This window comes from Typopeltis vanoorti, chromosome 12, assembly GCF_054136105.1.
Source record: "Typopeltis vanoorti isolate ZY-2024b chromosome 12, IOZ_Tvanoo_1.0, whole genome shotgun sequence".
NCBI lineage: Eukaryota > Metazoa > Arthropoda > Arachnida > Uropygi > Thelyphonidae > Typopeltis > Typopeltis vanoorti.
Genome location: NC_143560.1, coordinates 78,567,724 through 78,580,770, shown reverse-complemented (window position 1 = coordinate 78,580,770; position 13,047 = coordinate 78,567,724). Strand labels below are relative to the sequence as shown.

The following is a 13,047-nucleotide window of genomic DNA, read 5'->3' as shown; positions in this document are numbered from 1 at the left end:
CTCGTTGAGTCTCTGGACCTTGGCAGTGTCACGTAATAATAATAATATGACATTTTAAAAAGCAGCTAATCAGTTTTTTTTTTTTACTTGAAATAATATAACAATAATGACATCTTACAAATAACTTCTGCTGTAGGTTTCAAGAAAATTGACATCCACATCATTTGAGGACTGTTAATGAATTTGTAAAAATGACCTGGTTGATGTGTAGCTCATGATATACAGGGTGTTCGGGATAAATTTGACATATTTATAATTAATTATATTTTTCCGTAAGTTACATGTATTAACACACACTTCTCTTCATTTAAAAGTTTGGACCCTTCTTCATTCATATACAAGATGTCAGAAAGGATGGATAGCTGGAACCCACCTGAATCATGGAAGAGAATAACTTGTATCATGATGATTCGTGCCCGCCATCAAAATAAGGATATTACGACTGCTGCCCAATGCTCCCTGAATACAGTAAAAACAATCAGACATGAACTAGAGACTTGCAATGGTGACTACGAGGATGTAGCAAGAAGAAAGATCCCTAGCAGACGATCTGATTGCGTTCGTACAGCAGAATTCCTCGCAAATCTGCAGGAACAGGTGTTGAAGAACCCTGGCATTGGAATTCGGGCTTTGTTCGTGGAGTTGCTAACTGTAGTCAAGCCCTGGATAACAAGGGTAGCCAATGGTAGGCCGTATGTATGGCAGCAGGATTCGGCCCCTTGCCACACCTCTGGGAAAAGTCAAAAATGGTTGTCTGAAAATTTCTACGACTTCACCAGTCCAAATGTTTGGCCTCCAAACTCCCCAGACCTTAACCCCATGGATTATTTTGTATGGGGCGCAGTTGAAAAAGACACCAATCGCACTTCCAGTAATACAAAAGCCCAGTTAATGGATAAAATTAAAACAGTTTTTGCGGCCCTTCCCAGGGAGACTGTAGCATCAGCTTGTTCGAGGTTCCGAAGCAGAATTGAAGCTGTGATCGATGCTAATGGTGGTTATTTTGAGTAAATCTTGTTGATAGTATTGTAATTAACTCTGCCTGTAATGTTTTTTTGTCAATTCATTAAATTTAATAGATACAAAGAAGATTTTCTTTTTCCTTACGAAACTGTCAAATTTATCCCGAACACCCTGTACTTATTGTCTGGCATGAATATGTTAATCAGTACATACGTAAGCCCACTCCTAAAGCAAGACTTTCTCTTTACTAACCCATGCTGATTATCACAGAGAGTATCCTATTAATCCAATCTTGTATTCTACCAATCTACTGCACATATACAGTTCAGTTCAGTTGGAAATCTATTTTTTACTATCACTGTTATGTGGTGGCGGTAGTATTTTGCATTCAGTCTTTGGGACTCTTCTTGTTATATTCCCCTCCCCCCCAATTCAATAACTAAGTAAAGGGTATCAGTTCCTTTGTAAATTTCATAAAAATATGTGTTAATACATCATCTAACCATATTAATTAGTCTGCTCAACACACCCTAAACCTCTGATGCATTTACTTCTAGTCCTTTTGTATTTGCTTCCCTTCTGGCTTTTGCAGCACCACTCCAACCATCATGAAATACATTAAATAATTCCACTATCCTCTGCAGTGCTTGCTTTACCACCATCACTCTACTATCACCCTTACATAATTCATGGTTCATTTTATTCTTGACATGATGGAGCATTCTCTTGGTTACACTGGCCAGTCTTCTTAAAAATTGTGCTTTTTCTTTCCTAACTATAACTGTTACTTGTTCTGGTTTGAATCTTATACTCCTCATTTATCTATTTATAGCCTGCAATCTTATATCCTTTTCTTATATCTCATATTTAATTTCGCTGGTTGTCCATGTTCCTTCTTATTTATTTTTGCCTGACTTTTGATATATAGTTGTTTGTTACTTATGCTAGTTTTTTCAAATTGCTTTTCCTTTTTGATTTCTTTCCATTATAGCTTGTTATTTCATTTTATTGTTGAATGTTGAATATGGCATTTTCCATAGTCATCTACCTTATGGTTCCACACGTATACCTTCTTGGCTGGTTGCCAGCAGTGCGAGGACCCCTGTGAGAAAAGGGTATATGTGGAACTACAAGCGGGGGGGGGGGGTGTGATTATGAAGAGCTCAGGAGACAGCTTGCAGGTGTAGCATGGAATGAGGAGTTAGCTGGAAAAGAGATCAATGCAGCTTGGGGAATTTTCAAAAACTATCTAGTAGATGCAATGTCTAAATGTATTCGAAGGGTGAGAAGGTTAAATAAGGTAGGTGTGAGATTGATGAATAAAGAGATTAAGCATGCAATACAGAGAAAAAGGGAATTGTGGAGGCATCATAAGAGAAGTGGAAATAACCAATCTCATGAGATCTACAAAGACCAGGCAAGGAGGATGACTTGGTTAGAGTAACTAAAGTGAGGTATGAACAGCAGTTAGATAATGAAGCCAAAAAGAATCCTAGGGAGTTCTTTCGATATGTAGCCAGCAAAAGAAAGAATGCTTATGGAAGGATGATATTGATTGGAGAAAATGGTATAAAGACAGCTGTTGCAGAATGTGTGGTGGAGATACTTAATGAGCAGTTCATAAAGATCTTTCAATCTTGTGAATGTGACTTCATGGAGAGATTGAGAGCAGTTGATGATGGGGAGGAGAGACTGACTGTAAGTGAGCAAGAGGTGTTTGGGGAGTTGAGTAAACTAGATGTAAATAAGGCTGTGGGACTTGATAAAATATCACTGCATGTTCTGAAGGAATGTGCCAGGGAGTTGACACCTGCCTTGACATATTTTTTTAATATGAGTCTTGCACTTGGTCAAGTTCCTAAGGAGTGGAAGGAGGGCAAGATTGTGGCACTTCATAAAGGAGGTGATCGAACTCAAGCATCAAACTATAGGCCTATCTGTGTGTCAGGTGTTGTGTTAAGTTGTTGGAGAAGTTTGTGAGAATTAGGATCCAGAGTTGGGTTGACAACAATGGTATTATCTTTGATGGACAGCATGGATTTGGTAATTTCGTGTTTTAGTAATCTACTTACTTATTACAATAAAGTGACTGCTTCCTTGGACAGAGGAAAAGGATACACAGTAATATTCTTGGATTTCGCAAAAGCTTTTGATAGGATACCTCATGGTAAGTTGACAGTCAAACTAGAGCAGATGGGGTTGGATATTAGATTAGTGCATTGGATTGGAGACTGGCTGTCTGATAAGTGTCAACAAGTTGTGTATGCAGGTGCGATATCCAGGAAAAGGAAAGTCACTAGTGGTGTGCCTCAGGGGTCTGTTTTAGGACCATTACTGTTTAACTTGTATATTAATGATGTTGGCAAAGATTTGGATGGAGATATTCAGTTGTTTGTCGATGATGCAAAGTTGGGACAAACCATAAAGAGTAGTGAAGATGTTGTGGCCTTACAAGAAGACTTAAATAAATTGAGTGATTGGGCACAGCAATTGGGGATGTGAGTTCAATGTTGCAAAATGTAAGGTTTTAAAATTTGGAAAACAAAGATGGGATGCAGAATTTATGCTTTGTGAGAATATATTGTTGGAGGTAGAGGAAATAAGCGATTTGTTAGTGATAGTGGATAAGGATCTAAAATTTAGGGGACACATCGCCAAAATTGTGAAGACAACACAAAGACTTCTGGGAATGATGCGGAGGACACTGATGTGTAGAAGTAGGGAGATTCTTGTTCCATTGTATAAGGCTTTGATTAGGCCACACGTGGACTATTGTGCCCAGATTTGGTCACTTGGTTTTCAGAAGGATGAAGAGATGTTGGAAGGGGTCCAAAGGCAACTGACTATGGTAGTTTCTGACTTCTGGAATGTCAACTATGAGGAAAGATTGAGAAGATGTAATTTGCAGAGTCTGGTGGACATGAGGAAGAGGGTAGATATGATAGAGACCTACAATTTGGTAAGGGGTTATAGGATCAGTGGTGGAGACGTTCTACAGAGAATAGTGGGAGATCAGGGGAGAACCAGAGGTCATCCCTGAAAACTGTATAAAGAGGGTGTGAGTAGGGGAGTGAGAGGCAGGTTTTTTTCGTGCAGAGTTGTGAATGATTGGAATGCCTTGTCTGAGAGTGTGATGTCTGTAAGGAGTTTGAGTGTGTTTAAGACACGGTATGATGAGATGTGTGTGTGTGTGTGTGTGTGTGATAAAAGGACCTCCCAGATGAGTCTTTGACTCCATGAGGTCTTGGGGTAATAATAATAATAATAAACCATTCCCTGCTTGACCATCTCCCAGTTTGATACCTTTCGATGACTGTTGCCAATCAGTTGCAATGTTGATTGTCTCAGTATTTCATGATCATTGTCTTCCGTATTCTCAGGTCTATAACAGCATTCTTTTTTATTTATTTTATCATTATCGCAATACTGACCATACTTCTCTAAATCATTCGCTGACATAGCTTACAACTGTTTCTAGCAACACATTCCACTTATTCACCATTTTTCGAGTAAAAAAATCTTGTCTCTGCCCTTCTCCCTATAACTTTTAGGTGAACTCTCCTGTTCTTTCCCATCATCCAGTTATATATTGAAAAATTTTCTCAGCATCTCTATAAAAGTCTGTTAATAACTTGTATGTTTCTGTCATATCCCCTTTTCCTTCTGTTAACTAAACTTTATAACAAAAAAAAAAAAACACTTTTAGTAAACATTTTCAAAAATAGAACATCTGCAGAACAAAATTACTCTGCTATGTTTTATGCATTACACCAAATGAGCTAGCGCTAGCTGTGTTAAATGTTCTGTTTATTTCAATTTCATGCCAAATAGTCTCCAATGCATTGCAATAAAGGTGTTAGGCCAGGGATTTGGGAGTGTTGGTGGATAGGGAGTTGAAGTTTAGGGGACACATTGCAAAAGTAGCTAAATCAGCTCATCAAATCACTTGGCTGCTAAAAATACATTGATGAGCAGAGACAAGCAAATTATTGTTCCTCTGTATCAAGCCTTAATAAGACCCATCTCGATTACTGTGCCCAGATTTGGTCACATGGGTTTCTTCTAGATGGGGAGGAGGTGGAGAGGATCCAGAGGCAAGTGTCCAAGATGATAGCAGGTCTATGGAATGGACCTTGTGAGAACAGGTTGAAGATTTGTGGGTTGCAGAAATTGGTTGATAGGCAGAAAAGGGTGGATATGATTGAGGCGAGACATTCAAATTACTAAAAGATTTTTATAGGATTAATTTAGAGGATATTTTTGAGAACAGGACTTTTGGTGGGAGGACTAGGGGCCATCCATGGAAGCTGGGCAAGAGTGTGGTTTGTAAGGGTGTTAGAGCTAGGTTTTTTACTTTTAGACTGGTGAATGAGTGGAATAAGCTGCCAGAGTCTGTTGTGGGTGCTATGACTGTGAATGAGTTCAAGACAAAGTATGATAGATACTGTGTGAATGTTGATGAACATGATGTTCAGGGCCTCCCTCGATTAGTTTAGGGACTCCTTGGAGTTGCCCCTAATAATAACAAAGCACATACACCTTGAATGAAAATAATTCCTCTACATCATTAATGTACAAAGTGTAGTATTATGACACTCTGTATTTTGCTAAACATCATAATGCTTAGGAGCATTATAATGTTTATCATGTTATTTCTTCTTCTTCACTTAATATTTCTCATTTTTGTATTAGCCCCTGAAGCATAAAAGGTACTATGCTCACCACCTGTTATAACAAAGTCACTATTTATAACAAACTGTAATAAATCCTGTTTAATTCACTTTCTGATTCAACATGCTTTAATCTAATGCAAATATCATTCCTCCCAGTACTACCTACAGTGTTGTGTTTTTTGATTCATTTATTTTGAAATACATATTAATTTTAATAAATACAAGCTTGTGCCTGTTATTTAGTTTGGATTAATTCAGACTTCATAAATATCATGGATACTCTGACAAAATATTTTTCTTCCATGAATTTTCCTGTTAGTCCACTAAAGCATGTTAAACTTTCAAAGGTTGATTTATTTCAGGCTTCTTTTTGATAATTTTCAGCATTTGATAATTTAAGCGTCTCCATAGTGCAATTGGAAGAATGACGGTACATTGCGCCTTTCGATTGGAATAGGCCTAAGTTTGATTCTCGTCGCGACGGAAGGAATCTTTATCTGGACGATTTCAATCGAAGGTGAGTTAGCCGATCTCATATGGAGGTAGCTGGGTTTTTTCTCCCGGAAACTCTCTTTTTCATCCCGCATACAGACAAATCGGCCTTTCAGAACACACGCAATTTGCAGACAAAAAATACTAGTTGTGGTGGTGGGCAGCAGATGGCATTGATTCGTAGTAGAGGTTAGGTGTAGCGGTTGAGACAGTTGTAGGTGTCCTCCCTCGATGAGTCCTTGGACTCCTTGGAGGTATCAGGAATAATAATAATAATAATTCCTCCATGAACTGAATGCTAACCTTTCACTATCAGTATATGCAACATATTCATTTAATATGTGAGCTGGAAGTAGTTATAGAATATTATAGCTGAACAAGCAAATACATACCTTTTTATAGGCTTTTTAATTTATTTGTATTTTAATTTGTTTCGATTCATTTGAACATTAGTCCCATTAATGATTTAATTTCAGTTTGGGTTTAATTTGATATTATTAACATCTGACCTCCATGAAGTCACAGACTCATTGTGGGAGGTACACACTATGACACACAAAGCTCATTCAACCATGCCTTAAACTGAATGTGTCTCATTTTACAACACTCTCGGGCAATGTATTCCACTCACCAAAGAAGCTTCTTCTCACTCCTCTGCTCATACCCTCCTTATACAGATACCTTCTCTAAGGACTACACTCAGAATTAAAGATACCAAGAAATTATATACTTGGTTTAATCCTTTATCCAAGTGTAAGCAAACAAAGTTTGTGCCTGAAGTATTTTCAGGACTGGTGCAACATGTATATAGAAGCTAATGATTTCACATCACATCTTAGTATCCTAGAATGCAAAGCACATCTCCTTGTGGACATATATAATGCTATGCATTATGGAAAGGGTCACGACCCAGACCACTGTATATAAGTAAAGCCATCTCTAACAATTATGCAATCTCACAGACCACTCCCTATGAAGTGACTGAGAGATCATCCAACTCAGCATTGGTTCCACTCAGTGACAAGCTCAGCCTACCACTGAACACAGCCACTCATAACTCAAGGAAAAGCACCCACCAATACAAACCCAATAGAAGCCAACCCCCCAGAGATTCAAGTTACTCTCTCAAGGCAACACTCCTTCAAAATCTTAAGGCCCCCCCCCTCAGCAGCAGCTAGACCAAGAAGATACCTTAAGAGAACAAAAAGATCATATCCCAGGGGAAAGCAACCACTTCTGCACAAACAAACATCAGTGGGAGCCAGACCAAGAAGTGATGTCAAGGTTGAAGTAATGCAGAAGTCATATTTTCATATACGAGTAGCTAAAAGGTGTCACAACTTTTTATTAAAATACTCTGGATTAGAGATGGTTGTTGGAAGTTTTTCCACTTGATTATACTATAAATTAAAGATACCAAGGAATTATATATTTGGTTTAATCCTTTATTTACAAGGATATGTGCTTTGAATTATGGGATACTAAGCCAAGTAATGTGAAGATAAAGGATTAATCCAAGTATATAATTTCTTGGTATCTTTAATTTATAGTATAGCCAAGTGGAACAGGTTCCAAAAACTAATCCAGAGTACTTTAATAAGGTGTGACACCTTTTGGCTAATCATATAGGAAAATATGACCTCTGCATTACTTCAACTTATATATTTAGTTTAATCCTTTATCCAAGTGTAAGTTGCACCTGAAGTATCTTCAGGACTGGGGCAACTTGTGGCAAAGGTGGACAAACTTCACATCACTTGCCTTATACTTCAGGTGCATACTTTGTTTGCTTACACTTGGATAAAGTATTAAACTCAAACTCAATATATAATTTATAGTGAAAAAAACTTCCAACATCGTTCTCTAATCCAGAGCAATTTATTAATAAGGTGCGACACCTTTTGGCAACTCGTATAGGTAAATATGACTTCTACATTGCTTCAACCTTGGTATCAACTCTGGGTCTGGTTCCCACTTAAGAGACCTCATAAAGGTCAAAACCTGTCTGGGTAGTGACCCTTCCCATAATGCATAGCATTATACATGTCTGCAAGGAGATTTGCTTTGCATTGTGGGATACTGAGACAAGTGATGTGAAGTTTGCGATGAGTTGCCTCAGTCCTGGAGGATACTTAAGGTGCAAACTCTTTTTGCTTACACTTGGATAAAGGATTAAATTAAACATATACTTTATAGTCTAACCAAGAGAAAAAACTACCACCATTACTTCAACCTTGGTATCACCTCTGGGTCTGGTTCTTTTCCCATATTGCATAGCATTATGCATGTCTGCAAGAATATGTGCTTTGCATCATAGGATACTCAGGCAAGTGACGTGAAGTCATTAGTTTCTATATATGAGTTGTTGTCCCAGTCAGGCACAAACTTTCTTTGCTTACACTTGTTGGTGAGGGTAGCTAAAGAGAGGTATGAACAGCAGTTAGCTAATGAAGCCATAAAAGAATCCTAAGGAGTTCTTTCGATATATAGCCAGCAAAAGAAAGAATGATTATGGAAGGATGGCATTGATTGGAGAAAATGGTATAAAGACAGCTGTTACAGAAGATGTGTTGGAGATACTTAATGAGCGATTCATAAATGTCTTTCAATCTTGTGAATGTTACTTCGTGGAGAAATTTAGAGCAGTTGATGATGGGGAAGAGAGCCTGACTGTAAGTGAACAAGAGGTTTATGGGGAGTTGAGCAAATGCCTGCGGGACTTGATAATATATCACCACGTATTCTGAAGGAATGTTGACGCCGGCCTTGACATATTTTTTTTATGTATGAGTCTTGCACTGGGTCAAGTTCCTAAGGAGTGGAAGGAGAGCAGGATTGCGCCACTTCATAAAGGAGGTAATAGAACTCAAGCATCAAACTATAGGCCTATCTGTGTGTCAAGAGAAGGATACACAGTGATATACTTAGATTTCGCAAAGGCTTTTGATAGTTTACCACATGATAAGTTGATAGTCAAACTAGAGTGAATGGGTGTTGGATTGGTGCATTGGATTGAAGACTGGCTATCTGATAGGTATTGACAAGTTGTGTATAGAGGAGTGATATCCAGGAAAAGGAAAGTTACTAGTGGTGTGCCTCAGGGGGTCTATTTTAGGGCCATTGCTGTTTAACTTGTATATTAATGATATTGGTGAAGATTTGAATTGAGATATTCAGTTGTTTACAGATGATGCAAAGTTGGGACAAACCATGAAGAGTAGAGATGTTGTGGCCTTATAAGAAGACTTTAATAAATTGAGTGATTGGACATCGGAATGGGACTGTGAGTTCAATGTTGCAAAATGTGAGGTTTTAAAATTTGGAAAACAAAAATGGGATGAAGAATTTATGCTTGGTGAGGATATATTGTCAGAGGAATTAGGAAATAAGAGATCTGGGGGTGATAGTGGATAAGGATCAGAAATTTAGGGGACACATAGCCAAAATTGTGAAGACAACACAAAGGCTTCTGGGAATGATGCAGAGGACACTGACTTGTAGAAGTAGGGAGATTCTTTTTCCATTGTATAAGGCTTTGATCCACACATGGACTGTTGTGCCCATATTTGGTCACCTGGTTTTCAGAAGGACAAAGAGATGTTGGAAAGGGTCCAGAGGTGACTGACTAAGGTAGTTTCTAACCTCTGGAATGTTGAGTATGAGGAAAGATTGAGAAGATGCAACTTGCAGAGTCTGGTGGACAGGAGGAAGAGGGGAGATATGATAGAGACCTACAAGTTAGTAAGGGGTTGTTATAGGATCAGTGCTGGAGAGGTTCTACAGAAAATAGTGGGAGATCAGGGGAGAACCAGAGGTTATCCCTGGAAACTGTATAAAGAGGATGTGAGCAGGAGAGAAAGAAGCAGTTTTTTTGCATGGATAGTTGTGAATGATGGTATGCCTTGCATGAGAGTTTGGTGTCTGCAGAGAATTTGAGTGTTTAAAGCACTGTATGATGAGCTGTGTGTGTGTGTGTATATGATAAAAGGACCTCCTAGATGAGTCTTTGACTCCTTGGGGTCTTGGGTAATAATAAAGGATTAAACCAAGTAAATAATTTCTTGGTTTCTTTAATTTATCATATAACCAAGTGGAAAAACTTCCAACTATATTCAGAAGTTGTTCAGAAAAATTAAATAAAAATATAACCATATCAAGAGGTTCTCTCTTGACCACTTGACACAAATGACAATGAACCTTCCATTGATTTGCACCTATCTCGAATTCTGCTGATCTCAAGAATAGCCATTTGTTATATTTTAAAGTTAGCCTAGAAAATGATTTCTACATAAAGATAGCAGTTGTTTTCATTAGTGAAAAGTTTATTATATTAATTTAGCTAATTACCTCATCCAAATGCACTGTTTGAAGTTTTGAACTAATAAAAAATGAAGATTTAGAGTTCTACTTATCATGCTTTTAAGTATATCATTAATAATGATGAACTGTTATTTTTCAGTCTAAAGCATTTTATAGGATTTGGTGTTGGAGCTGGAGCTAATATACTTTCAAGATTTGCTGTAAGTATGATTGTAGATTAAATTAAAAATATATCCAATTGAAAGCAGTTATTATCATTTGCAAGTCTAAAATTAATATAATAATGTATCACTTTACCGAAATTGTTTTTGGATCTGATTAAGCTTTTCAATCTTTAATTTTTTTTAATCTTTGCAGATATACTTATCTTTGTTATGAGCAAGGTTGTACTGGGTTATTATCTGAACTAGCAACTGGATCTAACTATTTGTTATCCTAGTTAGATGAGTGAAAAACATTTCCACTCTACTCTCAAACTAGTTTACACTCTTAGTTTGAATTCCACTGTGACAAGGATAATAATTATTATAATCCCCCACCTCTGACTCATAGTGGGAGGTTGCTTTGTCATAATACACACACACACACAGCTTATCATACTGTGCCTTAAATACATTCGAATTCTTTGCAGACACCTCACTCTCAGGCAATACATTCCAATCATTCACAATTCTCCATTCAAAAAACCTTCTTCTCACTCATGTGCTCACACACCCCCTTATACAACTTCAAGGGATGACTTCTTGTTCTCCCACCATTTAATGAAAAATCTCTTCAACATTAATCATATAAAAACTCCTACCAACTTGTACATTTCTATCAATTGTCCCTCTTCCCCTATCCACTAGACCAAAAATTGCATGTTCTTAACCTTTCTTCATACTCAACACTCCTGAGACTAGAAACTGCCTTAGTCAATTGCCTCTGGACCCTTTCCAATATCTCTTGATGCTTTTGAAAACCAGGTGATCAAATCTGTGCACAGTAGCCCAAAAATGGACTAATCCAGGCCTTATACAATGGAACCAGAATCTCCTTGCCTCTACAAGTCATTGTCCTCCATATCATTGCCAGAATTCATTTTGTTGTCCTTACAGTTTTAGCAATGTATCCTCTGAATTTTAGATCCTCATCCACCATCACTACAAGATCACTTATTTCCTCCACCTCCAACAATATATCCTCACCAAGCGTAAATTCTACACCCTATCTTTGTTTTCCAAATTTTTTAAACTTAATATTTTGAGATATTGAACTGGTATCCACACTCCCATGCCCATTCACTCAGTCTATTCAAGTCTTCTTGTAAGGCCACATCTGTTCTCTCCTCATAGTTCCCAATTTTGCATCATCTGCAGACAACTGAATATCAGCATTCAAATCTTCCTGAATATAATTAATATACAGATTAAACAGCAATGGCCCCAAAATATGTTTTTTTTTTTCACAATACCAGAATTCTTGAAATTATTATGAGGCTGTTAGCTCAGCAGTCAAGATTTCCTTACCAGTTAGGATTATGCCAGTTAGTACTCATTCTGCTGGGTACCTCCTTTCTATGTGCATAGTTTTATCTTTGTCTGCTTTTGGTGAAAAAGGCAAAATATTGATTAATACTTAAATAAAACTTAGTTTAATTATTAATCTTAGATTGCTGTTTCTTCCATTAAAGTAATAATCAGTTTCTAAGTATTCACATCAGATTAGTAATGGCTAAGTTCAATCTGAACAACTTCATAAATGAAAATCGAAAGTTTTTCCAGTTAGTTATATTATAAATTACAGATGTCAAGAAATTTGATTCTTGTTTTCATCCTTCATCCAAGTTTTCAAATGCCTTAGTATCCGTATCCCATAATGCAATGCACATATTATTACAGACATGTATAATGCTATGCATTATGGGAAGGGCCACTACCCAGATCGGTTTCAACCTTTGAGGTCTCATCAGTGGGAGCCAGACCCAGAAGTGAATAAAAAGTTGAAGTAATGCAGAAGTCATATTTCCATATACAAGTAGTCAAAATGTGTCACACCTTATTATTAAAATACTCTGGATTAGAGATAGATTAGAGATGGCTTCTGCATTACTTCAACCTGCAATGATAGGAAAGTGAAAGAGCTGATTGTTTTGGCAGATACAAACAATTTGAAAAGTGACAAATATAGAATGAAAGAAGACATGAGGATTTCTTAAAGAAGTGAAGGGAAAAGTGACAGTTAAAATTGCAAGTTTGTTGCCAGGATTTGCATTGATTGCAAATGAATCAATACAGAAGTTATTACCTCAAAACCCCCCATGGAATCAAAGAGTCATCTAGGAGGTCCTTTTATCATACACACAGCTCATCATACTGCACCTTAAACACACTCAAATTCTATGTAGACACCACACACTTTCAGGCAAGGTATTCCAATCATTAATAATTCGGCATGCAAAAAAACTGCTTCTCACTCCCCTGTCACATCCTCTTTATACAGTTTCCAGGGATGACCTCTGGTTCTCCCCTGATCTCTAACTATTTTTTGTTGAACTTCTCCAGCATTGATCCTATAACAACCCCTTACTAACTAGTAGGTCTCTATCATATCTCCCCTC

General features: G+C 37.4%; 1 protein-coding gene across 5 annotated transcripts in view; it reads left to right on the top strand.

Moving 5' to 3' along the window:
* Window positions 1-13,047, top strand: part of LOC150100913 (protein NDRG3-like) — a 398,002-nt gene that overhangs the window by 172,824 nt on the left and 212,131 nt on the right. For all 5 annotated transcript variants that reach the window (XM_090401073.1, XM_090401076.1, XM_090401074.1 and 2 more), the window contains one exon: window positions 10,588-10,648. In XM_090401073.1, coding sequence (XP_090257199.1) covers window positions 10,588-10,648 — 61 coding nt within the window. The remainder of the gene's footprint in view (window positions 1-10,587; window positions 10,649-13,047) is intronic.